This window comes from Pseudonaja textilis, chromosome 4 (assembly GCF_049901715.1).
Source record: "Pseudonaja textilis isolate UNSWEBS1 chromosome 4, rPseTex1.2, whole genome shotgun sequence".
NCBI lineage: Eukaryota > Metazoa > Chordata > Lepidosauria > Squamata > Elapidae > Pseudonaja > Pseudonaja textilis.
Window position 1 is genome coordinate 46,765,961 of NC_141993.1, and position 26,325 is coordinate 46,792,285.

Below are 26,325 nucleotides of genomic sequence, written 5' to 3' on the forward strand. Positions count from 1 at the left end.
ATTGTTTAGGAAGGCTACAGAATACTAATATTTGTTTAACATATTTAAAGAATTTGATTACTGATAGGAAATTGACTAGATTGTTTTTTCTTTATTCCTCAGATGAATTTTAAAGGTTAACACTGCATATCTCTCATTTCAAATCTACCTCTGAGCAATCTTATGTTTGGACAACAAATAGAAATTGTACATATTGCAAACAACTTCAGTATAGTCAGTCTTCAGATATTTCAGTGTTAATAGTACAGGCTATCAAAAATGTAGTGTGCAAATAATCATTAATTTATAACAGCAGTTGCAACTGGAATTTCTGTCATTAAGTGATGCATCCATAAACTGCAATCCTTGCAGTCCCAGTTGCTGTTATTAACTGAATTTCGTGGTCGTTAGGTGAGGCGGCTTAACCAAAGTCATAACCAAAGTCAGTGAGGAAGCCAATGGAAAGTTGTAAGTCTCAAGCTAGCAGGCAGGCAAGTGGCTGTGGCTGAGTGGGAAAAGAAGCATGAGGGGTTCATGGGAGTGTGGGAAGGAAGGTGAGGGTATGGGAGGGCATGAAGGGATGCACAGAGTTGTGATACAAGTTGGAAAGAGTGCAGAAGAGGTACAGCACAGGCCAGGGAAGGTGCTTGAGTGGTTGATGCAGTGCAAGCACAGGCACAGGAAGAGATTGTGCAGATTTGGGTGACTTACCTCAGCAACAGCGGAGAAGTTGGTAGAGAAGGTTGCAAATGGCAATCATGTGATCATGAGTCACTGTAATTAGTCATAAGTGCAAACCAGTTGCCAAGATCAAAATTATGTGATCATGGGGATTCTGTGGCATGGTGTGGCAGCTGAAACTCAAGAGGATGAATCTTAAGCATTATTTGTTCAAATGCCATCACAACTTCAGATGGAACAGATTTGCTGAACAAATAAGTCAATGTTCTTGTAACAAAACACAGATAAGAACAGATTCCAGTATGATTATTGGATACAAGAAGCATATAAGAATTATAGAAATATTTCATTCCTCCTAATAACTAATCAAATATTATTTAGAACAAAGTATATAGGTTTTTACTTTTGATTACACATCCAGAGTTCAACAGAATTAATGTTTTCCTTTTTGAGTTTTCTAATCTATCTTCTATATGTTCTCTAATTACTTCCTGATACTTCTTTTGTATTCTTTCAGCCACTCCTGTGGTTAAAACTCTGGTTAGATCAGGGTAATATTGTACAGTAGGCAAGAGTTTTAGCAGGAGTATCTGTAGGAGATCAGACTGATGCCAGGAACATTTCAGAGTCAAAAGCCCATCCTTTTTTTCCGTGTATTGCAATATTGCACACACCCCAAACTGGTAGAGCTTGCAATGTAGTGGAACAACACAGCAGTTTCTGTGGATGAGTATTGGATTTAGAATTTGAAGATAGCATTTTAAAGTCCTTGCCAGCTATGAAGATAAGAAACTGACCTTGAGCTAGTCCTAAATTATCTTATGGAATGATTGTGATGAACTAAAGAGGAATATGTATGCTGTTCTAAGCTTCTATTTTTAGTAAAACCAAATCAGAACAGAACATTTTAACTCTGCCACTTCACTGACATATCATTACAATGCTGTCCTGTGTCTTTCAGAGAATAAAAATAATGAAAAGAAAGGAGTGTGGCTTGGCTCGACTACATTGCATTACTTCTTTAAGAGGGAAACATAAAGTTAAGAAAACCACAGAAGTCAGGTTTTCTAAGATGTTTCTTTGTTGTTTTTCCTAAGCTGCTACCCATTTCTTTTGTACTTCTTCTATCACTGCAAAGTATTTCATGATTTACACCTCTGTTAAAGGAGCTGTCTAAACTGAGTCTTATGCCAGTTTATATGATGACTTTAATTACAGCCTGACTTCAGTTATATTATTTTCAGTTATCCCAAAGGGAATAATTAGGAAGCTCTTTTCTTTCCACTGGTAAACCTTTTAGTTCATTCATTGACTTATTGTTTCTATTACATTAATAATTCATCAGCATCTCCTTAGGTAAATTGCTTAGGCAGCAAACTTCTGATTTCTGAAATACTGCTAGCTGCAGTCTATTTAATCTTAAGGATCAAGACTTTGCTACTATTTAGGGGTAAGATCTTCTCACTCTTTATTTCTCTAAGAAATTAAATAAACAGCCTAAACAAGCATATAACTTGCCTCTGTACCTTCTTACGCAATTGTTATCTACTTTTTACTGTTTCCCCATCAGACAGATTCCAAAGCTGGTCCTTGCTCCAGACTGATTAGAAAGTCATTCATGGAAGCAATAAAGTTATTGCAGAAAAATGGTGTTCTTTTTCAAAAATCAAACACTTCCCAAAATATGTATCATGTAAGTATTGAAGGCTGTATAGTTTTCCTTGCATCCCACTATATTTACATTCAGTTATGTGGAATATACTGGTGACAAGCTAATGCTACTGGAAAATGAATAGCACAGTTTGAAAGTACTGTTTTAGATTATCTGAAATGAGTAGAGTGATTAGATGGATACCAGCAGATTTAATTTCACATGTAACTTTGGGAGTTGCAGATTGGGTACGTTCATTAAAAACGTGGAAAGAAAAAAATCATTTTCTCTTTCAAGAAGAAATTGGAGCTGAGTACATATTTAGTAACAATAAGTAGAAATCTTGGAGCTGAGTCGTATTGTTATATGCTGAGTTTATATCGCCATATTTTAGCATAGCACTAGACACCTGTGTCTTTGACTCATTGTTTCAGAAATATTTCCTTACCTAAAGAAAAAAACAAAATGAACATGGATGGGCAAAAAATCAGTGAGAGAGGGAGTGACTTTCAACTGTCTGTCAGCTTGCCCATTGAGTTTCCTTGTGGGAAGTTAGCAGTGAGCATTGAAATCTACCTTCCTTCCATCCTTCCTTCCTTCCTTCCTTCCTTCCTTCCTTCCTTCCTTCCTTCCTTCCTGATATAAGAATCTCATGATTGTAATTTGTAAATGATTATTTAAATTTGAATCTATTGTTAAGTATTTCTGGTATGTATGAATGTATGAAGCTGGCTATAGTATCTAAAGAGGGGTTGATTTTGAATGGGAGATCTGAAAGATGAAATATCACTGCATGAAGATTACATGAAAATTTCTTCCCCATTATTACATTCTTTTGAGATGAGAATGTAACAGTCTCTAATTGTAAACCCAACCTTTCATTTAACAATTTATCCTTACATTTTAGGTTACTGAACAGGATACAGAATTGCACAAAGTAACTCTTGAAGTTATCAGAGCTGATTGTAAGAGACCAAAATGTAAGTAGTTCTCACTATCTTAACTGTCTTAACTTAAGTCTTAACTTAAACAAAAGTGTATTTCTTATTTGTATAATTCACACAATATAAAAAGTGGAATTATCTGCAAGCTCCTTCTTTATATATTTTCTTATAATTTTAGACACTTCTTGGTTTCTGTATTAAAATATTTGTCTGAGGTAAATTGCCCGTACTCATTTCTTTTTACTGTCTTTTTTAGTCTTCCCAGCTGATTCTTCGCATTCTGTATTGATCTAAGTACATTTATCCATTGTGCATTTCTAGGAGTGTAAGTGTCTTTGAAGATAGGAAAGCACGAAACTGAAAAATCTTTATTATGTATTTGGCAATCTGAAATGTTAAAGTTTGAGCTAATTTAAGAAAGCTTTAATGCCTTAATAGATCAAGGTACAAAAGAAACGTACTAAAGAACAAAATTAGGAATATGTGAGAATTGCATTTTCTTTTAGGACAGACGAGTAGAATCAAAACAAGGTGGATAAGAATGACACATATTGTCTTTCCTCATCAGTGAGTCATAGATACTGCTAAATAGATACCTCTACCGATCACAATGGAATGCTTATCTTATGACGTTTATTATATTTGTTGAAGAAACACACACATTTTTGCAATGCTGCTTGTGCTGTTTTAAAAAAATACAAAAAGAATAAGTTTTGTCTTGTGGCTCCTATCTATCGGAATTCCCGATAGATATCCTAAGCCACAAGAATATCAGATTATTTCTTTTCCCTGAAAAAAAGTTACAAAAGCCCTTACACCAAGATGCAAATATTTCCCACCCATCTTATAATGCACTACACCTAAAAGCTAAGAAATAGTACCAGTTATGTGATGAATGAACACCAACCATTTGTATTTTTTTCCAAACAGCATGCTTCCCTCTTGCTACCGTCATCCATTTTTTTCCTCTTATTAGAGAGAAAATATCCTAAGTGGAATGCAATTATTCCTGATTATTCACTTCTTTGTTTAAAAAATGGACTTTTGTGTTTGAAAATAACAAATATGAGAACCAGGACATGATGTTCTTATGTTACTCATTTATTCCTCACTGTTAGTACTAAAAGGGAAGTGTGAAAGTGCCAGACCTTTGGTGCCAGCTTCCTAACCAAATGATGGGTTCTGCAACTGCACCAGGAACACTACGTAAGAATTATATTCTTTAAGAAAGAAGGAAAACAGTCCACCATTTGTAATCCCATGCTTACTTTCTATTTGCAGATGCTGAAAAAGGGTGCCATCTTCGTCACATACTCAGTTGTATTCAGCAAAACTATAATCCTTATATCACTGAAGCTGTTGTCCATTGTCTCCTTGATTGGTTGGAGATCAACAGTGAAGTTGTCACGACCATGGAAGAATACTATACAGTCTTTTAATCTAAGGGAATGGAAGCCTGGAGCCAAACTTTATTATTCAGTGATCTATAACATCACAGATTTTACTATGTACCTGCTGAGCTATTTTTCTAATTTAGAAGGTGATGCAGAATACAAATCATTTTATTTTGTGGTATTTTTAGTAAATATCATTGTCTGACGCATTTCTACTTTGTCTAAGAGCAAAAAAAATACCAAGCAGTCATGTAAAAGTATGCTGCAACTGCCCCCTTGTGGTGGGATAGAATTAAAAAGAACATAGTTAAAAAAAAACCCAACAGAAAGCATGTACAGGGAAGAGCAACTTTCTGCCAGAGACCAAAAACACAAAAGTAAAAATCCAAAAATGGCAATACAAAAAAACTGAAAATGATGTAAGTCAAACAAAATAAAAAAAATAATAGATAGAGGAAAAACTTGACATAGCCAAGATATTTATTGAACAGTTTGTGGATATAATTCCTCATTTAGCAAGATGCAGTGTTTTGGACACTGTGAAGAATATCAGAGATTCCTTGTTTCAGTTCTGTGTTATAGCTCCCTCAAAGCTTATTGAAATTGAGAAATATTAAATTGAGAAGCTATGCTATTTAAAATCTAGGATCCTTTTTTCCATACAAATTGAAAAACATCCAGCAGAATTAAAATGATGAAAGAACTATCAATTTATCCCAAACTCTAAGGTCACAATTTCATATGAACCCCAATAGAAACAGTCCAGATTCCAATTACAAGAAAGAATTGGAACAGTCTGAGGCATTCAGATAGTATTTTAAAAATGTTGATTGGATTTCTTTATTAGTTCTTACTTATTTGAAGAGGCAAATCTAAGGATATTAATGTCAATAGGCACATACTTATTGCCTCTTCTGTCTGTAAAGTTCAAAATTAAATAAATAAGTTTGGGCTCGATTAGAACCAGATTTTTGTTGTTTCCACCACAATATAGAGAATGAAAAAAATGATTCCTAAAAGAGCTAGAGTCAATCGTGGTATTATTTTATTTTGCAACAATGAATTTGGTTGAAAATGCTCTTTTATCTCAAGAGAGTTGACCCATTAGATTGGTTCATACCAGCAATTGATGGACCCAGATTGGTTTCAGAGGGACTGGGATATTCCCATTGGTTTGCTGCACAGTCCATCTGAAGTTTCAGTTGCCACTTGGCATAAGAGGGTGGTTGAGGCATTGCAGCTATTATGCAAGCACTCCCCTTTTTGTGGAGCCCATTAGTCCCTGTAGTTCACAGAAGAGTTAAAGGAGTTGAAATGAGAGAAGAGACATCTAGAGTGTTTTTGGAATTCAACGGGGGACAAACTCAATCAAACAAGGATTTGAGTCACTATTAAGACCTGCTTTGTGATAGTATGGGTGGTAAAGCATCAGTACCCTCTTTCCCATTTCTTACCTAAATAAGCAGAATTCAAATTCTGTTCCATTGTTCTCTCTCAATGCTAGCATGTTTGCACATTACTCATCCTTAGTTAAATAAATCATAGCTAATTTAATTAAGTTTTCTAGGTTCATGTTATTTACTAGGTTCACATTATTAACCAGACTTGCTACTTTGCTCAACAGAGTATTGTAAAAAAAAAAAAATGGCTTGTGGGTCCATATGTCACACAAATTCAGCCATGTTTTCACTAACTGAATTATTTAAGGATGCCAGTGTAAAGATTGTAGCTAAAATAATTTATCCAGGAGCAATATTGCAATGTAATTATGGAACTATTTTAGTCAGTGTCCTTTAGGGAAGGATAACCTCTTCCTGCAAGGGGGGGAGGAGAGGGGGGGAAGCAAAGATAGGTTCCTAAAATGACCAGATTTTAACACATCCTTTCATCAGGTTTTCAGTAAGTAAGAGTTGTGTTCCAAGTGATGCCATCAGTTGAGAGTAACTTGTTTTATCCACAAATATGATTTTGGCACCAAAAGCCCTTTGTATGTCTTCTAAAAGCCACTGGACTTCTTACAATGTATGATAATCAAGTCCATAAATCCAAAGTGAAAAAAAAACCTTCAAGTCTGCTGTCTTGATGGAAGCTGTATAGAAGACATATTTCCTAAATAAAGGTTCAGATAGTTTTCTTAAAATTTTAATATTTAACTTTTAAATTAACAAGTATTTTCTTATTTAATATCTACTGTAGCTGATAAAGGGTAAGTTTAGTTTCCCTTTCTTTTGTAATACAGTATCAGTTGTTCATAAAAAAAATTTAGTAAGGAAAAAAAACATTTCTGTTATTCTGGAATCTAAAGATGTGGATCCATTTTATTATCATGTAACGGCAAATCTTAAGGCAAATCTTCAATACTCAGGGACCGGCTGAGACTTGATGACAAAAGCGCAACATCGTGCACTTTTCTTCCATAGAAATTGGATTCTCATGGAATGTAATGGTAATCTGTATTATGAGTTGGTAATTATCTAACAGAAACAAAAGTAACCTAACCTGCAAATATGTATATTGCCACAGTGTGGTGCTGTTGAAACAAACTTGGAAAACTAATACAGGAGTTTCTTTATATATAGTGAAACTTATATTTTGTAATGAAGTTTATGTATTTAAATGTTTAATTATTTAAATACATGTTTAAATTTAAGATGAGTTATGTTCAAAATAAGAGCTGTATGTACTTCATGATTGAGAGAGATATGCTTCTTGAAATTTTAGTTCCTATATTTAAAAAATCTGGTTAGTATTTTTAAAATTTTCTTTTGTAAAAGCACACAGTGAAGAGCCTTAATATTATATTTAGGATACATCTTTCTACTAAACCACATTAAAAAAAAATTTTCTAGTCTGGTTTTTGAATTCGTGTTTTATATATGTAGATATAGTGAATATAAAAAGTATATACCTCTGAAAATTCCAGGTTTATGAGATGTAAAAAAAATCTGATCAAGATAAATCACTTCAAAATTATTTTAACCTTTAATATAACATATAAGCTGTACAATAGAAAGATATGTCTTATTAGAGAAATATTACAACCCTTTACATTGTACCTGTTTTTTATTTGAGCATATCCTTTTCTTTTTTTGCAAAAATTAATGATATTTATTTATTTATTAAATTTACCCATCTCACGGTGGGTATCATGTTATCATAACACAGTGGAGGCTGTTCTTATTATTTTCAACCATTTCCTGATTAAATTCTCAATTTGCAAACTTTGCAACTTGCAATAGAGCTGGGTTAAATCAATATATTCTTCCCTATGGATACTTTCATATACAATGTATCATTTTCTCTTCCTCAGTAAAATAGTAAAACAATTTTGCAAATTCCTTCAGAACCTAGAGTTTAATTCATTTCATTTTAATTTGATGTAAATATCTGGCTTTCCCCACCTATATTTCACTCAGCTATAAAACCCAATCACCGTGACAGGTGCAAAGGAGGGGATAGCTTAACGCTAATTTTTAATTTTATTAAAAGCCAAATAAAAAGGTTTTGTTGGTTTTAAGTTCCTGTTTGTTGAAATAAGATGGTGAGGGGTATAAACTAATGGTTTATGATTTTATTTTTTTATATAGTTTTCTTTATTGATTTTTTTCCTCTAAGAAGGACCAGATTTCTATAGCATCATAGCAAATATATCTTGAAGCCCAGAAGACTTTCTTTGAGGCAGATTATACAATAGCTTATCCCCCACAGGGGAAAAACTATGCAGATGATATATAGATAGTCCTCAACTTACAGCATTCATTTAGTGACCATTTGAAGTTCTAAAGACACTGAAAAAATGACTTATGACAGTTTTTCACACTTATGACAATTGCAGCACCCTCATGATCAAAATTCAGATGCTTGGCAACTGACTCATATTTATGACCGTTGCAGTGTCCCAGGGTCAAGTGATTCCCTTTTGCAATCTTCTGACAAGCAAAGTCACTTAACTGCAATAAACATGATCATAAAATTGGGTTTGGTCATGTGATGACTTAATAACTGCATCATTTAGTGACTGAAATTCCAGTTCCAATTGTTATAAGAATCAATCTATATAATATACACACTTGTATGTATGTATATATGTTTAAGTAGAGTACTAATATTTCTGAGTTATGAATGTGGGTATGCTGAATAGCAGTTTAGCAAGGCATGATCTATCTTTTAATATTCTGGATGTAACATTTTCTGATGCAAACTGATAAAAAGGCTGCCAGTTGAACTAAGTCTTTTCACTGCTGATTTTACAGAATCTCCTACAAGTAACTTTGGCCTTATGCTGCAGCCCACCAAGTAGATTTACATGGGGCTGGAAAGCCATTAGTCCATCAGAAATTGCTGAACTTCAACTCCCTCCAGCCCCAGCTAGTTTATGGGATGTTGGGCATTTTAATTCAATAATATCTGCAGGGCTAGATTTCTCATCTCACCCAAATATGCTTATGATCATTGGAAGATACCCAACTTTTTGGCACCCACTAGCTTGTGGCTCTTGAATTCTCTCACGTCGTGGGTAAATCTTTTGGGTATGTATTCGGACCTTTATTTATTTGATTGATTTCTATAACCACCCTTCTCAGCAACCAACTCTGGTTTCTGCTTCATGGGATCATTTGGAGTGGAAGACCTGGTCTGCACTCCAAATGATCCCTGGTCTGCACTGCATGAGCAGCAGCCTCTGTCATCAAAAATACCTGTAACTACCGGCAACATCATTCTCATGAGGTGGGTTTAAATTGCATAAAGCGATCCTGGTTCGCTCTCTTTTTCTGCCACACAGCTGCCGCCTCACTTTTTCTCTTGTCGCCAGGCAGCTTGAGGGAGGGACCGGGGGTGAGAGGGGTGCGAGAAGAAGAAGCGAGCGCCTGAAACGCCAGCTTCTTTCCTCTTTCCCCCTGCCCATGCCAAATCTTTGCCGGCCGACCAGCCGCTCTTAAGTGGCCGCCGCCCGTCTCAGCTTCCCTCTGGTTTGGGGCGTGGAGAGGTGATCGCCCCCTCCCCCGTTCCGCTCTCCTGCCTCCTCCTCCTCCTCCTTTCCTGTCGGCAAACAGCCGGCCCTCCTGCTCAGCCAGCCCTTCCCCACAGCCCCTCGCCTCGCTGCGAAGACGACAGCAGCGGGAATCCGGAGGAGAGCTGGGGAAGGGAGCAGCGCACTCGCTCGTCTCCCCATCCAAACCAGCCCCGCCGTATCTTCTGCCGGCCTGCACGTTTCCTCCCTTTCCGACCCCGACCCCCACCCCCCGCACCCCCCAGGCCGCTGCAGGAGCAGTCGGGGCAGCAGCGGGAAGCGTTGTCAAAGATCAGCCGCTGTCAGACAAGGGGCTGGGGCCGAGGATAACTGCACGGCGGCGACTCACTCCGGTGTAGGGCGGGAGGGAGCAAGGGGAGGGGAAAGAGATAGGTAGGAAGGCAGGCAGGCAGGCAGTGGGGGAGAAAAGGAGGAGCGGACACGCACACACACAATACACACACACACACACACGCAGCGCGCGAGATCTGTGTAAAGGGTGTGCAGAACTTGATCCTTTCCCAGAGCTGAGCTCCTCCCCGCTGCCCGTCCGCTCCAATGCGGTCCGAAGGAGAAGAGTTTTTTTCCGCCAGGATGAAATATTGGAAGTAACTGAAGACAATTCAGATTTCCCTGCATAGGAGGGAGAAGAGTTTGAAGTGTGTCTGCGCCTGCGGGACGCGCTGGAGTACGGCCGTGTTTTGGTCGTTTCCCGCGTGATTTCTTTTTTTTAAAAGGGAAAAATAAGTATTCGGAAAAAGCTCAGTCGGAGGTGTTTCGTCTGTCCGTTTTGTACAGGCAAGGGAAAGAAAGCCAGGCTGAGGGCAGAGGAGGCTCTGTTTTCCTCGGAAATCCTCCTCGATTGCTGAGGAGCCAAAGAATAAGCGCAGTCATCAGAATACAAGGATACATCTGGACTGTGTTTGCGTTTCCTGGGGACGAAGATGCTGTCCTACACTGTACTGGATGCTAATGTGGTGGACGTGGAAAAAAGGCGAAATCCTTCCAAGCACTATGTGAGTACAGGGTGAATAATGCTTGCAGTGAGGCCTTGGTGCCTATTAGTACAAAGCGCTGCTGGTCCCGACAAGGAGAAAAATCCCTTTTACTGATTTGGCTATTGGCTTTATTACTACAGTGAGCCAGACAGAATTTGAGAAGGAAGGCAGGTGGGAGAGGGTTCACTTGGTATGTGTTCCTTCCCCTTTGCAAACTTGTCTTAGCAGTACCTTTGGTAGGGCAGCAAAAGAGGACAGCAAAAGGACTTTTGGGGGAGGGGCAGTTGTCACTAACAGTGCAATCATCTGTCTAGTCTAGAACATTTCTAGAATGTTTCATGGGGTGGGAGAACCTGAGAACTGAATATCAGAAACCTATGGAACAGGTGGGGGTAAAGCTTTTCCAATTGGATCCAAAAAGCATGCCAAATGGGTATAAGTGTAAAATGAGCCCTCTTGTGGCATCATTTAAAATGGGAATTGGAAGCTGTAGGAAATCCTTTCCTACAGTAGGACAGGGCATGACTGGTTGGTGTAGGACACATTGCTCAACCTTGGCAACTTCAAGATGTGTGGGCATTGATTCCCTGAATTCCCCAGGCAGCAAGCTGGCTGGGGTGTTCTTGGAGTTGAAGTCCACACATTTTAAAGTTGCCACGGTTGAGAATCACCAGTAGGAATTGTTGAAATGTTTTTTTGCATCCATGACTTTTATTATTGGCGGGGCCACTATCAATCCTAAGAGTGTAGCCCTGTGGCAGGACCATTAATTGCTGTTCCTATGGCATCACATGAAGCTCATCTGGCACTTTTTATACCAAATTATTTCACCCAACTTCATAGCTGTAACCTTATTGTGCATTTAGTACAATGCTCTTAGGTTGTCTTTGTTCTCTATTTGTGAAACATTTTTTGTAACTTTATTCTTCTGGAATTCAATGTACGTTTGCTTGGACACTTACTTCAGCCTCACAAAGCAGCCATCAAAAAAGCATGTTGCCTGACATAAATTAAGAAGTATAATTTCTGTAATTTTCCAAAGTGAGTATCCTAGTTTTTCTGTCAGCCTGCAATTAGTAAATCACATCGCTGGTCTTTCTATTGGGGTCTAAGTAATGATGATGCTTGACACTTATATCCACTTTAGCTGAGCTAGCTTGAGTGCAAGCCAGGACATGTGCATGGTGCTCCTAGGTTGAAACTCACTTATATTGCAAAGTGTGACTGTTCTCATGGGTTTTCAGCTGCTGAAGTTAAGGACACTGTTGAAATGTAAGACCATTAAAAAAAAAAGATTCTGGATTAAATGAAGAGTCATTCAGTGATTTACATGGTGAACAAGCCAGACCCTTCGTGCAAATTCATAAGCTGTGCATGAAAACAGTTCTCCCTTCTCTTACTCTCCCCCTCAAATCCTGTAATTCAATAACATGCTACCCAATGTATAGATGTTTTATTGGGGAGTCATAGGTAATAAATAGCTAACTGATCATATGTTTATATTTTTCCATTTCCATTTAAATTAGACGTGTATAATGGGCATCAAAAAGCCATACTTCCAAAAAGCTTATGCAGAACATGTGATTATTTCTATTATTCCCAGTAATAGAAATAATCACATATTCTGTATATACAAAGCAAAATGCAAGTCATCCACAGAAATGAATGATAGAGATCACAAGGCTGTTGTGTTCTGCAGGTTAAATATTTCAAATATTTTCGTTCTTTTATAGTTGGGTTTTGTCTAAGATAGCATTGGAATTGTAACTTCCAAAATTCTGGGATTTGTGCGGTTGTAGATGATGCTGATCAAAGCATTTTAAATATTGTGGGCTTAATATATTGGCTGGGGTGGAAAAAATCAGGCCAATTAAGGGGTAACATTAGCATTTTATGGCCTTCAGTTAAGTTTGGAATAACATGCATAAAATTGTATAAGAAGGATATTTAGATTAGCGTTGCAAATTTTATTAGATAAAAAAGCAAGTTCTGTTATTCATTAATTTAGCCATCATCAATGGCTGTTTTATCATTTGCCATTGTATAACCATCACTGACTCCACTTTGAGTATTTCCTTCCCACTTATCCGTCTTTCCAATTCCTTGCTAATTTTCAGTGTTCTTACACTGACTTGCAGATCACAGTGTTTCACACAGCTGATGAAAATGATAGTAAAGCTTATGTCATAATGCATAACAACAACAAACACTTACTATGACCTTTAGCCAAAAAACACTACCGGTACATAGAAACAAACTTAAATTATAGATATAATTTAAACTTAACTTAAAAGAAAGTAAAAAATAAGAAAAACAAGACAGCCATAATGTTGATATAATACAAATATAGTGACCATGGTGATCACCAAGATTAGCAATAATCTTTAGTGTAAGTGGAGCATAGAGAACAAATAAGAGGCACAGAATTGGGCAACCCAGAAAAACGTGTTGGAGTCCTTGTCAGATAAAGAAACAACAAATAAGCATTGTTTTTTTTACAGGTTATACCTTTAATAGAGGATGGATGGATGATCCAAGATGCCCTGTAAAAAGACCAAGAGAAGAGAATGTGGCTCAGGGACTGCATGGAGTGCAGTCCCCATAGCTCCGTGATGGCGAACCTATGGCACGCCTGCCAGAGGTGGCACATAGAGCCTTCTCTGTGGCCATGCGAGCCGCTGCCCCAGCTCAGCCATGTATGCACATGCATGCCTCCTGCCAGCCAGCTGGTCTTTGGGTCTCTGCCATGCATGCATGGGGGCCAGGGAGCATCCGTGGGGGACACATGCGTATTGTATTTTGGGGATGCGCACATGCACATGCTTTGGGCACTCAGTGCTGAAAAGGTTAGCCATAGCTGCTATAGCAGGAAGTTTATAAAATGACCCCATGAATGGCAGAGCCAACACATCCAACCTACCCTAGGTAAAAACCAGATAAATCCTAATGAAATTTCAGAGTTAGAATGGAAAACATAGGATGATGGTGCATGCCAATAAAAAAGAAATCCACAGTCTGTGGTGTTGGGTACCAGCCTTAGCCTGGTTTGGAAATCAATATTTCAGATACACTGCTGAAATAATGGGCTGAAATTTAAGGTGCTCAAGGCTTTTGTTGTTTTTTCTGCAACAAATTATTCCTCTGCAAACTAGATTTATTCTGAATCATAGACAGTATATGGTTTTTTATATTTAATTGATGGTGACCACAATACTTTTCAAATTGAGGCACATCTGGAAAGGTCTGAAGTTGCAGTGAGAATTAGTCTTAAGTAATGGCATTAAGTATTAACTATTACAGTGGCCATTTCTGTTGCAGGTGTTATGGCTGAGTAACTTAATTTTGCTTTGTACATTTAGCATTTTTTAAAAAGTATTGTGTTTTGAAAGTTGAGATCCTTGTGTCCTTAGCCAGTATTTTACCTTTGTAAAGTAAACAAGCATCTCTGTCATTAAGACACAAGTGAATTAAATAGATATGCTTTCTTTTAATTTCATGACAATCCCTTTGCTAGATTTTGCCATTTAATGCTGTTAGTTTCAAAGGCGGATTGAATGCAAACCTCTAACAATCTTTGTATGTTTTCTCATGTAGAAAGTTGAAAAAATCCATTCTTGGTAACAATATTATCTTGATTTCATGGATATGTATATAATTAGACTTCTGATTATAGAAATGCAGTCAAACAGTAGAAATCTTAGAACCTGTTGAGTTGAGATATAGTTCAACATAAAATGATTAATGGTGCTATAATTCAATTCGAGGTTCAGTTTCTATTCTTTCCATTCAAAATGCCCAGAGAATGTTCTTTGATTTCTCAAATGTCTACCATATTGCTTGATATATCAGATTGATTTTGGCAGACTGTATTCATTACAGATGCTCTTAAAATATATACATATATTAAACAAAATGTTCAAAATTCATATATGGACCAAATGTACATGGAAGTATGCCTTTTCTTCATTTTTCTACATTAGTGCCGGTTTAGTGAATCCAGCTGCTGTTATAATGGTTGCTTCAGGCTTTTTCATGTGCTTTGTTTGGTCTTTTTGAGTATCTCTGTTCCAGTGTGGAAAGCTTTTTGTTATTTATGTTAGCTTTGGGGGGTGGGGAGAAACCCCTTAGCTCTTCTATGGTATTCCTATTCAAGGTGAATGATGCACAAAGGTCACTTTAAGTATATAATTGCTCATTCTTATCTCCTACTTTATCATAGATATTAGGGAACATACAGGGAACAACATGCTTAAATATTTGTGAATGTGAATCATGAAGATCCACCTAAAATCTTATCATGTACCAGGAAATTTAGATGTCATCAAATTTAAGAAAGTCTACATATGTGTAATTTCATTTGTAGATATTTATCTTGTGCCTCTCCTTTACTTGCCTGAATTCTTTGCTCAAATCTTTGAGATTTTGTTGGGACATGTTTTTTTTTCCATATGCAAGAAGAATACGTAATCAGATTTCATCCAAAGATGTATGTAAAAAGAGTTCCATTTATTGAGTGCTCTCACACAAGGAAAACTTATAGTAAGGCAGTGAAGTACTTTAGATTCAATTCATAAAAGGTGCTGTGGGGTGGGGAATGTAGCATCTTCAAGAAGCAGCTGCATGGTTTCCTAGATCAGGGTGTCAACCTCGATTTCATTGATGGCCACATCAGGGTTGTGTTTGATTTAGGGGGGAGTAGGCGTGGCCATGGTGGGTATGGCCAGCTCGACATCACTCATGTCAGGGCCCCTGTGGTGGCCTGGATGGGGCTTGGGGGATCCACTTTCACTAGTAGTTTGTTTTGCTTACACTCTGCTAGCAAAAACAGAGCTTGGGGGACCCCACACATCCCCTGGGCTCCATTTTCCACTGTGACAGCCTCCTGCAGCCCTCTACCAGCGAAAAGAATCACCGCACATGGTCCTCCCAAGCTCCATTTTTGCTGGCAGAGGCACTACCGGCTAGTCCTTCACAGTTTCCTAGGTGGCCCCGCGGACCAGGTCTAAGCAGCCTGTGGGTTAGATCCAACCCCTAGGCCGTGAGTTTGACACCCCCATTCTAGAACATAAATTAGAAGCACCACACAGCCTATCTTGTAATACCTATAATTACCATATCTAGTTAAATCTGCTCCACAGGAGTCAGTTCATTCCAGAACAACACAACTGGTAGTACAAAAACTGACAAAAATTAGCCTTACCAGAGTTGCCCCCACTTCTACAAATGGAAGGAATATTTTCCAAATGGTAAAATATGTTCAATTTTAATCATCGACAGCACAAAATAAAAAGCACATCTTTGATAGTGGCTGAAATGTGAGCAGCTGCTGTGTCCATGGGATCTTCATAGGCTTTCAAAATGTGTGTGTTTCTGTGGATATTTTTGTTTATTCAAGCATTTTATTGGGCTGGGAATAAGTTTGCTTAAACATATTTTAAGAATATGAAACCAAATTGAAAGGAGAAATGAAAGATGGAGGCTATAGGAAAAAAGGTTGTTCACTAAAGAACAAGGTGGATCTTAAGCTGAAATGCTTACTCAGATGGCATGTATATATGGATCTAGCATAAGGATATAAGAAATGTGGAAATTTAGAACACATTCCACATTTAGAAATGTGGAATAAAGGGATTTATTTCTTAAATCCTGTACTTGATTATTTCTATATGTTAAATATATTCTTAGGCCATGATATTCCATTTTTTCCATCTTTCTGTTAAATAATTCTTGGTTTATTTACTTTCCTAATACATAATAATGCATGTGAGTACTTCATTTTCTGCAAAAATTCTAGTCTGTATGCCTTCAGTTTCATATGGAGAGCATGTTAAATTTAGGACCATTGATTGCATTAGCAAAGGACTTAAAAAAATCTGCAATGTCTTAAAGTGTTTATTTATTTACTAAGTTACTCAGCTATGCTGCTCTTTGTTTTCTGAAAGTAATATTTCCTTTTCTCTTTCAGACTAACTTTCTAATAGAACTAACAGAGGAACATTATGTAACAAATTCCTGGAATCTAGGATTCTTCTATGCTACTTTTAATTACATTTTCTATAGATATTTGTGAAATACAGTTCAATAATGATCCTTGGTACTTAACTGTATCAGTTGTCTTTGGTGGAAACAGCTGCTCTTAGACAGCATATAGGTTGGATTTTGGTGAATAGCCATGTTTTTGTTGCTTCCTCTTCACAACCATGTGTCCATGAGAAAGGAAACTGCTCATACTTAGGAAAACAGGACTGTGTTCTGGAAAGCAGTTTGCAATATTGTGCTAATATAAAGGTCATCAAGTGCTTTGATGTGTCTGAGCTGAGCTACCGACTTGGTTTCACCCTCAGGTACCGAAGGTAATTTGTCTTTGTAAATAGAGGAGGTTGGCTTATAGTCTGTGGCTTTGTTTTATTTGACACTGTCATTTGTTAGCAACTATTGTTCCTGCAAATAGGCATAGGGCTTTTCCTTATTCTCCTGTGGATTGTTTCTGTGTGAAACATATTGATCAGACTTAGCATCTTCTGCCTGTTCTCTTACTGTTGAAGCCTACCTGTAATTGCAGATATAGAGAAAAGTGGAAACAAGAAAAATTACTGTTGCCATGTGAGGAGTATGTAATCATTATAGAAATTATGACAAAGTTGTAGTTATTATAGATCAAGAACCATTGAGTATTGATTAAAATAGAAAAGATATAAGATATAAATAAGTAATTTAGATATTTAGATTCCTAACTACGTTTTATGATTGTAAGCCACCCAGAGTTGCCCTGTGGTAAGATGGGCGGCCAATACATTTTATAAACAAACATCTACATCTATTGACACACACACACACACACATACACACACACACACACACACACACACACGACTGATTGAAAAATAATTGACAAAAATTCCAAACTCATACTATGAGAGAAAAATACAGAAAGCAATGTAAGAAGCACGGGCAAACAGGGTGTTGTGAGGTGCTTTCCTAGTATTTTTTAAATTATTAATTACTATTTTTTTTTAATTACTAAAACAAATAATGGTCCTTGACCATTCAAAGAATGGAAAACAATATGGACAAACAAACAAATGCTACCCACTGATCCCACAAGCAAAAGATTTCAGGATTAGGTAATTTTCTTTTTCAATATAAGTTCTGCCTTTCTGGATCAGACTTATTCTGTTAAAATACAGTTAATACATGGTTTAATCCAGGTATAAGAGCAAATTTAAATGGCCAAGCTCTCCTTTCAGTAATGCTTTACCTATAGCTGAAGAATCTAGAAGTTAATACCACAGACATAAGGACTCAATATAAGCAAATAAAAGACTGGAGTAGGCACTTTATAATCCAATGATTCTGGAGTTTTGTCTGTGTTCAGCTGTAGACAACAAAGACCACAATAGCTTCTACTTTTAACAAGCTTTGTACAGCTTGGAGTTTGCCTTTGCACATGTTTCTGCTCTTTAGAACTTAACAGGATTTCAGCCTCATCAATTAAATTGGTTATAGCATCTCTTTCAAACTAGGAACCAATTGAGCTGCAAAGTTTGTCAGACATCCTAATTTAGTTATCCTGTTTACTTGAGATGCTGAAGTGGATCAGGCAAGCACCCTAATTTGGTGATCCATCTAGTTGGCCCTGACAAACTTACTTGGAGCCCTAAACAGCTCTGAGTTTATTTGGTACTGAATAAAATCAGTCAGTCATGTTAATTCTTGTTCTATTCACAACAAAGATAAAGTCCTAGACGGGCCTCAGACTATGATCTTTCTCTCTAGATAGTGTGTCTCTGTAATCATTTTGGTTTTTGCCCCCTCTTCTACAGCCTCACGAGAAAGGCACTTGGTATTGAGTACAGAAACTAATCAAGCTAAATCTGATAAACATAATAGTCTACATATTATGTAGAATATATAATATGAGTATTCTCAGCTTTGTTTGTTTTCCTTAAGGGTTTGTAAAAAGGCAAGAATAGCAGCATGGTCTTTTTTTTTTTTTGTGCCATGTGCTTCTTTTTATAGGCCAAATATATTTGTGGAAAAGAAACTTGAGATACAGTGCCTGTTCACTAAGGTTCTGAATGGTCATATGTGCTGTTGTATGACTAGAAGTATTATTTTGTAATAGGAACTTAACATTCAGAATATTTTCCAGAAGGCTGTGGCCTTACCCACAGATAAATTGAGCTTTAGCTAATAGGACTTCTGAAATGACAATAGAACTTGAGTTTATGCCTAGAAATTTACCGGGTAAGCCTTACTATTATAAGGTAGATTGAGGCAGTTATCGACAGATGGTGACAGTCCCACTTAACTCTATTACTCTAGAACAGTCAGCTTGGTCACTGCAGTATATCTGTATTGAACCATGCAATCCTGCCCCTTAAATTACTTGTACAAATTCAATTTAAAGAAAAAAATGAATGCATATCTTAGTGGTAGCAAAAGGCTTCTTCTTCAATCTATTTTATTTATCTATTCAGCACTTTATCTCTTGTCACTTTTTCATCCCAGATCCTAGGTTCCAAAGGGCTCAGTTTTAGCAAAGCAGTAGGTGACAAGAGCCAGTTTGTTATAGGAAAGTTTTCTCAGCCCAAAGGAGGCAATGGCAAACCACTTCTGAGAAACTTTGCCAATAAAACTACAGGGATTTATCCAGGCATTCTTCAAGAATGGGACACGACTGAAAGAAAGAAAAAAGTGGCATTACACAATCTGACAGAATGTCTAGATTAGGGAGGATCAATTTATAGCCCATTGTATACCTATATTTATTTATAGATCATAATATACAAAGCACAGTAACTCCCCCCAAAATAATTAATATAAAATAACATGGCACATTAAAACCTACTATGCAATAAAATGGCAAACAGAATGAAACACTTCTATAACTTCTCCATTTACTATTATTCTCTCTGGAAATGTGTTTAGTTGAAACCACGCGGTGAAGTTCTAGATACAATTGGTCTGCATGTGCATTTGACATCTATATGCAGCTTCATAGAAGTTTTGCAGACTCCACGAAGTTCACATGGGATGAGTTCTGTTTATGCGGTAAGCATAACTCTTCAAAGATCATGCCAGTACCAAGTGAAGAACTGACATGGGAAAGAATTGCAATTGATGTCTTTGTAGGCTTGCTGATGACTTCAAACTCCTGGAAAGTCTTTGACTAGAACTGGTCAGCAATAATAATGCATAATCTCTTGGCTTGCTTGCAAAAATTGTGGATGATTTTTTTTTTTTCACAGAGACACTTCTGATAATTGTTGAAATATCCTAGCTTGTCAAAGTATCATGTATTATATTTACTAACAGCTTGGCTTAAAAACCAACATGTTTTTACTCTTGTCGCTGGAAGTCCACTTGCGTGAGATCATCAGTTTGTGTTCCCAGGCATCTTTTGCTAAACACTGCTCCCAAATTACTGTTTTCTTTATTTATACAACTGGAAAGGCCCAACAAAGCTTCCTGGGAAAGTTCTAAAATCATTAAGCTGAAAATGAAATATCATCCTATGACACCTTGCACAGAATTCAGCATACGTGTGGGTATGTGTACACAGTTCTTTTAGAATGATCTTGTTATAAATGTGCATTATAAGTGCTTGTGATTTAATCTAAGAAGTATGATAATAAAGTTGCTATTAGTGTTTAATTTTTATTAGAAGTTTTTCTCTAAAAGTGACATATTTAGAAAAATTTCTGTTTAAAATAGCCAACCCACATACAGATAATTTCAGTTTTGTAGCGCAAGAATAAAAACAGAAGAAAACAAGGTAGCAAATAGGGAAATTATATCTACCTATTAATGACAAAACAAAGCTTGAGTTTGTGATCAAGATAATTAAATGTTCTTCACTGCCAAGGAGCATCTTAATTTCATCATAATATTTCTTCAATCACTCTAGAAGGAAACTGTCAAGAAAAAATAACTTGGCACATTATAATTTTGTTTCATTTTAATGTTTACATCTGGCAGTAGGCAGCTAAAATGTTCTATTACATTACTTTGATTCCAAAATGTTCTTATCTTGCAAAAAGTAAACAATCATATGCTTTCTGTATTCTGCAAAGAAATGCTTATTACTTTATATTTTAAATTCACATCAGACGATTGGTAGACAGTAGCGTGGTAGAGCATCAAGTTTTAGAAAAACCAAAATGCTAGGTTAATGGATTACCATTATATCTACTTAATAGTGTAACAGAAGATATGAAGCATTAGGTAACGCTCCCAGGCAGAACCAGCTACTGTTTTTACTATCATTGTATCAGGAAGAAAGAACAGGCTCGTTCCTTATATCCTACATTCAGTACTATATATGATTTTCTTGCTGGATGGAGGTAATGGGGTGGTACCATGATCCAACTGAACTGAATGAGATATATTCTCAGATAAAGATGGATACAGGTAGTCTTCAACCTATGACCAAAACTTCTGTTGATAAATGACATAGTTGTTAAGTGAATCTGGCTTCCCTATTACTTTGCATGTCAGAAGGTTGAAAAAGATGGTCCTGGGACATTGCATCCATCCTAAATATAAGTCAGTTGCCAAGCATCTGAATTTTGACAGATTTGACCAAGAAGATGGAGCAACAGCCATAACTATGAAAAATAGTCATACGTCACTTTTTTCAGTGCTTATGTAACTTTGAATGGTTACTAAATGAACTGTTGTAAGTTGAATAACTCAAAATCATCCAACCAAAAAGTTATATATTCTTGCTTGCTCACAGCCTCCATAGACAAGCAGTTTGGTGATGGCTTCACCAGTCACCTTGGTACAGGTGGAACCACAGATCATCTGGAAATCATGGTGCCTGCCTGGTCTCTAGTTCCTACAAAGAAGGTTACTAATCTCTGCTTTACTTACACTATTAAAAATAACCCAATTTGCTAGATTCTACAAGCTTAAGGAGAAGATGAGCAAGGGAAAACTTACCTTGCCCTAGTTCCCCATTCTTTCCTGAATTAAGTTCTTACTCAACACTTCCCTCCACATGGATTACACGTGGACACTGCAATCACCCCCATGCTTAGAGAGATTGCGAAAATCACCTGACTACGAGAATTCCACCTTCCAATACCACAATTAGTAGAGTCTTGTATTTAAAATGATGTCTTCACAGCAGGGTAACTTCCATATAGAATGCTGGATTGTTGGTTATTTTCATTTGCATGTGGGCTACTGTTTGTTTTTTTGTTACTGCAGGAACTGTAGTAGTTTATAAGCTAGAATTGTTTTGGATTCATTTTTGAACAGCTCGAAAGAGAACTAATTGGCTGATGGCCTGCTTTTGCATTTTGAAGCTCAGAAAAGTGAAGAAGTCAAAGATAGATTCAAACTGGTTTGTGAAGGATTATAAAGTGGAATCAAAATGAAACCTGTGCAGGTTAGAACTGCTTTAAAAGTGCATAAATACTAAGAGAGTTAGGTGGGATTGTCACTATTTGTTGATAACTGCTTCAATCTACCTTATAATAGTAAGGCTTATCTGGTTTGTCTTGATTTGTCTTGATTTCTAGGCATAAACTCAAGTTCTATTGTCATTTCAGAAGTCCTATTAGCTAAAGCTAAATTTATCTGTGGCCAAAGCCTCTGCCTTCTGGAAAATATTCTGAAGTTAAATTCCTATTACAAAATAATACTTCTAGTGACAAGGGATAAAGTGCTGAATAGATAAATAAAATAGATTGAAGAAGTCTTTTGCTATCACTAAGATATGCATTCATTTTTTATAAACCAGTGACTAAGCGGGGTTTTTCTTTAAATTGAATTTGTACAAGTAATTTAAGGTGCAAGATTGTATGGTTCCAGGGCTGGAATTCTTAACAACCAGTTCTGTGGGTGTGGCCTAATTTGTGGGTATGGCTTGGTGGTCATGTGACTGGGTGGATGTGGTTTGCTGACTGGGCATGGCTTGGTGGTCATGTGACTGGGTGAAAATGGCTTGTATGTAAATACTAAAAATATTTACCAAAATATTGATTTTTTTATAAAAAAGAGCAACTTTTACCTAAAAGCAGGCAAATCAGGCAGGCAGATTGATTTGCTCACAGAATCACTTAGAGATCTATCTATCTGCAATCGGCTACCTGAGTCTGTCACATAAAATTTGCTATCAAGCAAACTCACAAAATTAACTGACAACATACCATGTATGTAAATATTGAATGTTTTATTTAAAAAGAACAACTTTTACCCAAAAACAGGCAAAGCAGGCAGGTAGATTGAATTGCTCACAGAATCACAGATTCACTTAGAGATCTATATTTCTGAAATTGGTTACCTGAGTCTGCACTGAAAAACTTCAGTCCTAAGGAAGGTTCGGCTCTGTTTTTAGATTAGTTAGAAAGCAATAAATCCAAGGATTTCCTGCTTTCTAGCTAATCTAAATCTCCTGGCAGAGCAGAACAGCTGATTGTCGGGGGGGGAAAAGGAAAAATAGTAACTTACCAAACCAGGCAAGTTGAAAGGCTTGCATGGCAGGTAAGGAGTGAGTGGACGGGGAGGGGTGGGCCAGCTAGTGGAGCAATTTGCCGGTTCTCCAAACTGTGGACATTCATGTGTGTAGTGTTTGCAAGAAATAATCAGCTGTGCCACTTGGACAGCTGACAAGCGCTGCGCTCAGGTGTGCAGTGTTCAAAAATCCTCTTGTTTCCTGCTTTTTCAACCTCAGCTGTGCTGCACAAAGCAGCTGAGGAGGGAAAAGCGGGGAATAAAGGACAGCCTAGAGCCCAGACAGGCGGGTGAGCCAAACAACGAACCGGTTTGGTGTCAGCTGCTCTTTGCAGCTACAGGTTCTTATAGAACTGGCCGAACTGGTAGCATCCCACCCCTGTATGGTTCAATACAGATATACTGCAGTGAGCAAGTTGACTGTTCTAGAGTAATATATTTTTTATATTTTAAGGTCATAACATATGTTACATTTTTAAGATAAACCCCTAAGACTAAGGTTGTTTTAAAAGCATAATGCATGTGCATGAACAATTTGTAATGACCTGGAGAAATATATTAAAAAATATTTATTCTCTGCTACTCTCTGTTATTGTCACTTAGTTACAAGGCTCTCTTATCTCTAAGTAATCTTAAAAGGATAAAAGAATGGTACTTTTAACCTTAAATGTTACAATAAGATAAGAAAACAAATGTAAAAAAATGATAAAAGAAAGGACAGAAATGCTATTTGTTCGAAGAAAATCTTCAGGAATTTAGATAAATGGGAGAAGAGGTATTCTATATAAGATTGCATTTATATGTTATATGCCAGCTATATTCTGTTTTAGGAAAATACTATCTTATTTTTAGCCAAACTTCAAATCAAATAATTTTATGTTTCCAAGAGTTCCTGACACCATTACCTTTTTCATCTGTGAACTTGATTTACCCCTTAATAAAATACTATTTCCTATTAAGCAGGAATTATTTTTAATTTTTTTTTAAAATAAATATTCCATTTGAAGTGTTTAGATTTTGCAAGCCAAACTCAAACAATACTGATAAAACATCACAACTCTCTTCGCCCATGTTTCCTCTTGGTGGGAAAAGTAAAAGCAAGTAAGGGGGAAATAAATAAAACAATTTTGTTTTGATAGAGCAAAGAGTGGAACATATATATTTTTGTTCCAGCTGTATTTTCAGATGATATCAACAGTGGGAATGCTGTTTGTAAACCCACAACTCCTTTAATGATTGTGTTGCCTGTAGATAACTTCTTTCCTTATGTTTTGTAAGGTAGGCTATATAAGTCAAATAACAGAAATACAATCAAAGATATTAGGGATATACAATCTTGTAAAGGTCAAGGGCATCTTTAGGTGTTGACTGACATTTAGGGACCATACTCTAGAAAATATCAAGTAGATCCAGAAAAAACTGATTTAAGTCTAATTTAATTTTAACTAGACAACTCATGACTCATTGAGTCATTGTTTCAGAAATGTTTCCTTACTAAATAGTTGAACAGAATGACTACTGGTTGGCAAAATGGCAGCAGCAGGAGGAGTGACTTCCAACTTCTTGCTGGTTTTCTTGAAGAAAGGTTGCAGAGAACACTGGGAATGTCAATCATGCGGGTGTGGCAACACAGCAGCACTGAAGTGGGCACAATTTTGCCAAACTTCAGTCTCACAGGTATGTTGTATTTTGGGTGCATTCTGTAACTGAGCCCTTTTAAATCTTGTTGATAGAATGGAATGGAATGGAATAGAATTATCTATTGTCCAAGTGTGATTGGACACACAAGGAATTTGTCTTGGTAGGGTACAATAAACAATCAAATCATACTAGGAAATAGTCAATATAAATCATAAGGATACAAGCAACAAAGTTAACAGTCTGTTGTGGTTTGCTGGCAGCACTGAAGATGGCTGAAGAGAGCAATGACTCTGATGCGGGGCCAGGACCATCAGGGAGTGGACTGCTACCTTCAGGGATTGTGGGAGCTGGAAGCAGTGACAAGGAGGTTCCCAAGGAGCCTGTGCCAAGTGCACGTGCGTGCAGGATGATTCGTAGAAGAGAACAGCTGGAGCAGCACAGGCGACTCAGGAGTAAGGATGCAACGTAAGGACCCCTCCTTCCAGGGAATATAAGCCTGGTTTTAAAAGGTTTTGCTTTTGCAAAACTTGGTAACAAGTTTTTTTGAAAGTCCTTGGTAGCTGTCCATACACAAGACTTTCAGCCTGGGATTCAATGTTTACATCATTGCTCTACATGTTTAGTCAGAAGAGTAAACAGAAGAATGTTCATGGAACATGACAAAGATTTTTTTCTGGAGTAAACATGCCTTCCAAATGTTGAACCCTAAGGAGTTCTTCCAAGTAGTCACACTAGGGATTTCCTTGTTTGGATATGAGTCAATAAATTTAGGTGCTGAATTTTGGAATTGCTTGTTTCAGCTAAGAAAAAAAAATCATTCTATGAAGTACTAAATGCACTTGATTCAGGGATTTTAGAAGTTGGTGCATTGGTATCTGTGCTTGCAGAGTGGAGGCTTGGGTTTTGTTTTGAATGTGTGCGTGTGTGGTTGTTGTTGTTGTTGTTTTTTTACAGATCTCTTGTGTTTTTACAGCTTATGGGAAGGAAAATAATTGTAGTATTAAATTGCTGGCAAAATACCTCACCAAGCAAAACTCATGTTTCATGTTTAGTGACAATTGCATATTACTTTGCAGAGAAGTATGGGTTCCTTAGAAGGTCATTATGGGTTTCTCACTAAAAAACGTTATAGGGGCTGACAGGATTCTCTGAAAGACTCCCTTCTTCTGCCCATTGTAGACCTCCCTCCCTCTCTTTCTTCTTTAAACCAATGGATGCTTCTCCCAGAGCCGGGGTGTCAAACTCACATCATCATGACAGCGCCACGTGATGTATCGGGACTTTATCCCCCTTTGCCTAAACTGGGTATGGGTTTGGTCAGCACGTGACACATCCAGGCCATGGACTGGGAGTTTGACAGCCCTTTCCCAGAGTTTCATGTAGATGAAATGGGATGTAGTGGGGGAAAGAAGTAAATCCCTGGCACTCTACAAAGGAGAATCTATCAGAATGGCCTCTCCCCTACACTCACTTGCCTGCTCAGGAAGGAGTGCAAAAAATGCCCACAGCTCTGGGCCTTGTAAGTGTTTTAGAAGAATTCTATGATTGAACATGTTATTGA

The 26,325-nt window shown here is 37.2% G+C and overlaps 2 protein-coding genes across 5 annotated transcripts in view; both read left to right on the plus strand.

The window, feature by feature from the left end:
* Positions 1–7,690, plus strand: part of STN1 (STN1 subunit of CST complex) — a 29,341-nt gene extending 21,651 nt beyond the window's left edge. For all 3 annotated transcript variants that reach the window (XM_087932793.1, XM_026704729.2, XM_026704728.2), the window contains exons 8-10: positions 2,231–2,353; positions 3,219–3,291; positions 4,537–7,690. In XM_087932793.1, the coding sequence (XP_087788919.1) occupies positions 2,231–2,353; positions 3,219–3,291; positions 4,537–4,694 (354 nt within the window). In that variant the 3' untranslated portion in view covers positions 4,695–7,690. The remainder of the gene's footprint in view (positions 1–2,230; positions 2,354–3,218; positions 3,292–4,536) is intronic.
* Positions 7,691–9,775: 2,085 nt separating this feature from the next.
* Positions 9,776–26,325, plus strand: part of SH3PXD2A (SH3 and PX domains 2A) — a 227,394-nt gene continuing 210,844 nt past the window's right edge. The window contains exons 1-2 of one of the 2 annotated variants that reach the window (XM_026704719.2): positions 10,129–10,434; positions 10,494–10,676. In XM_026704719.2, the coding sequence (XP_026560504.1) occupies positions 10,605–10,676 (72 nt within the window). In that variant the 5' untranslated portion in view covers positions 10,129–10,434; positions 10,494–10,604. Of the gene's footprint in view, positions 10,677–26,325 lie in introns of both variants that reach the window. The other variant, XM_026704720.2, reaches the window with a different exon arrangement.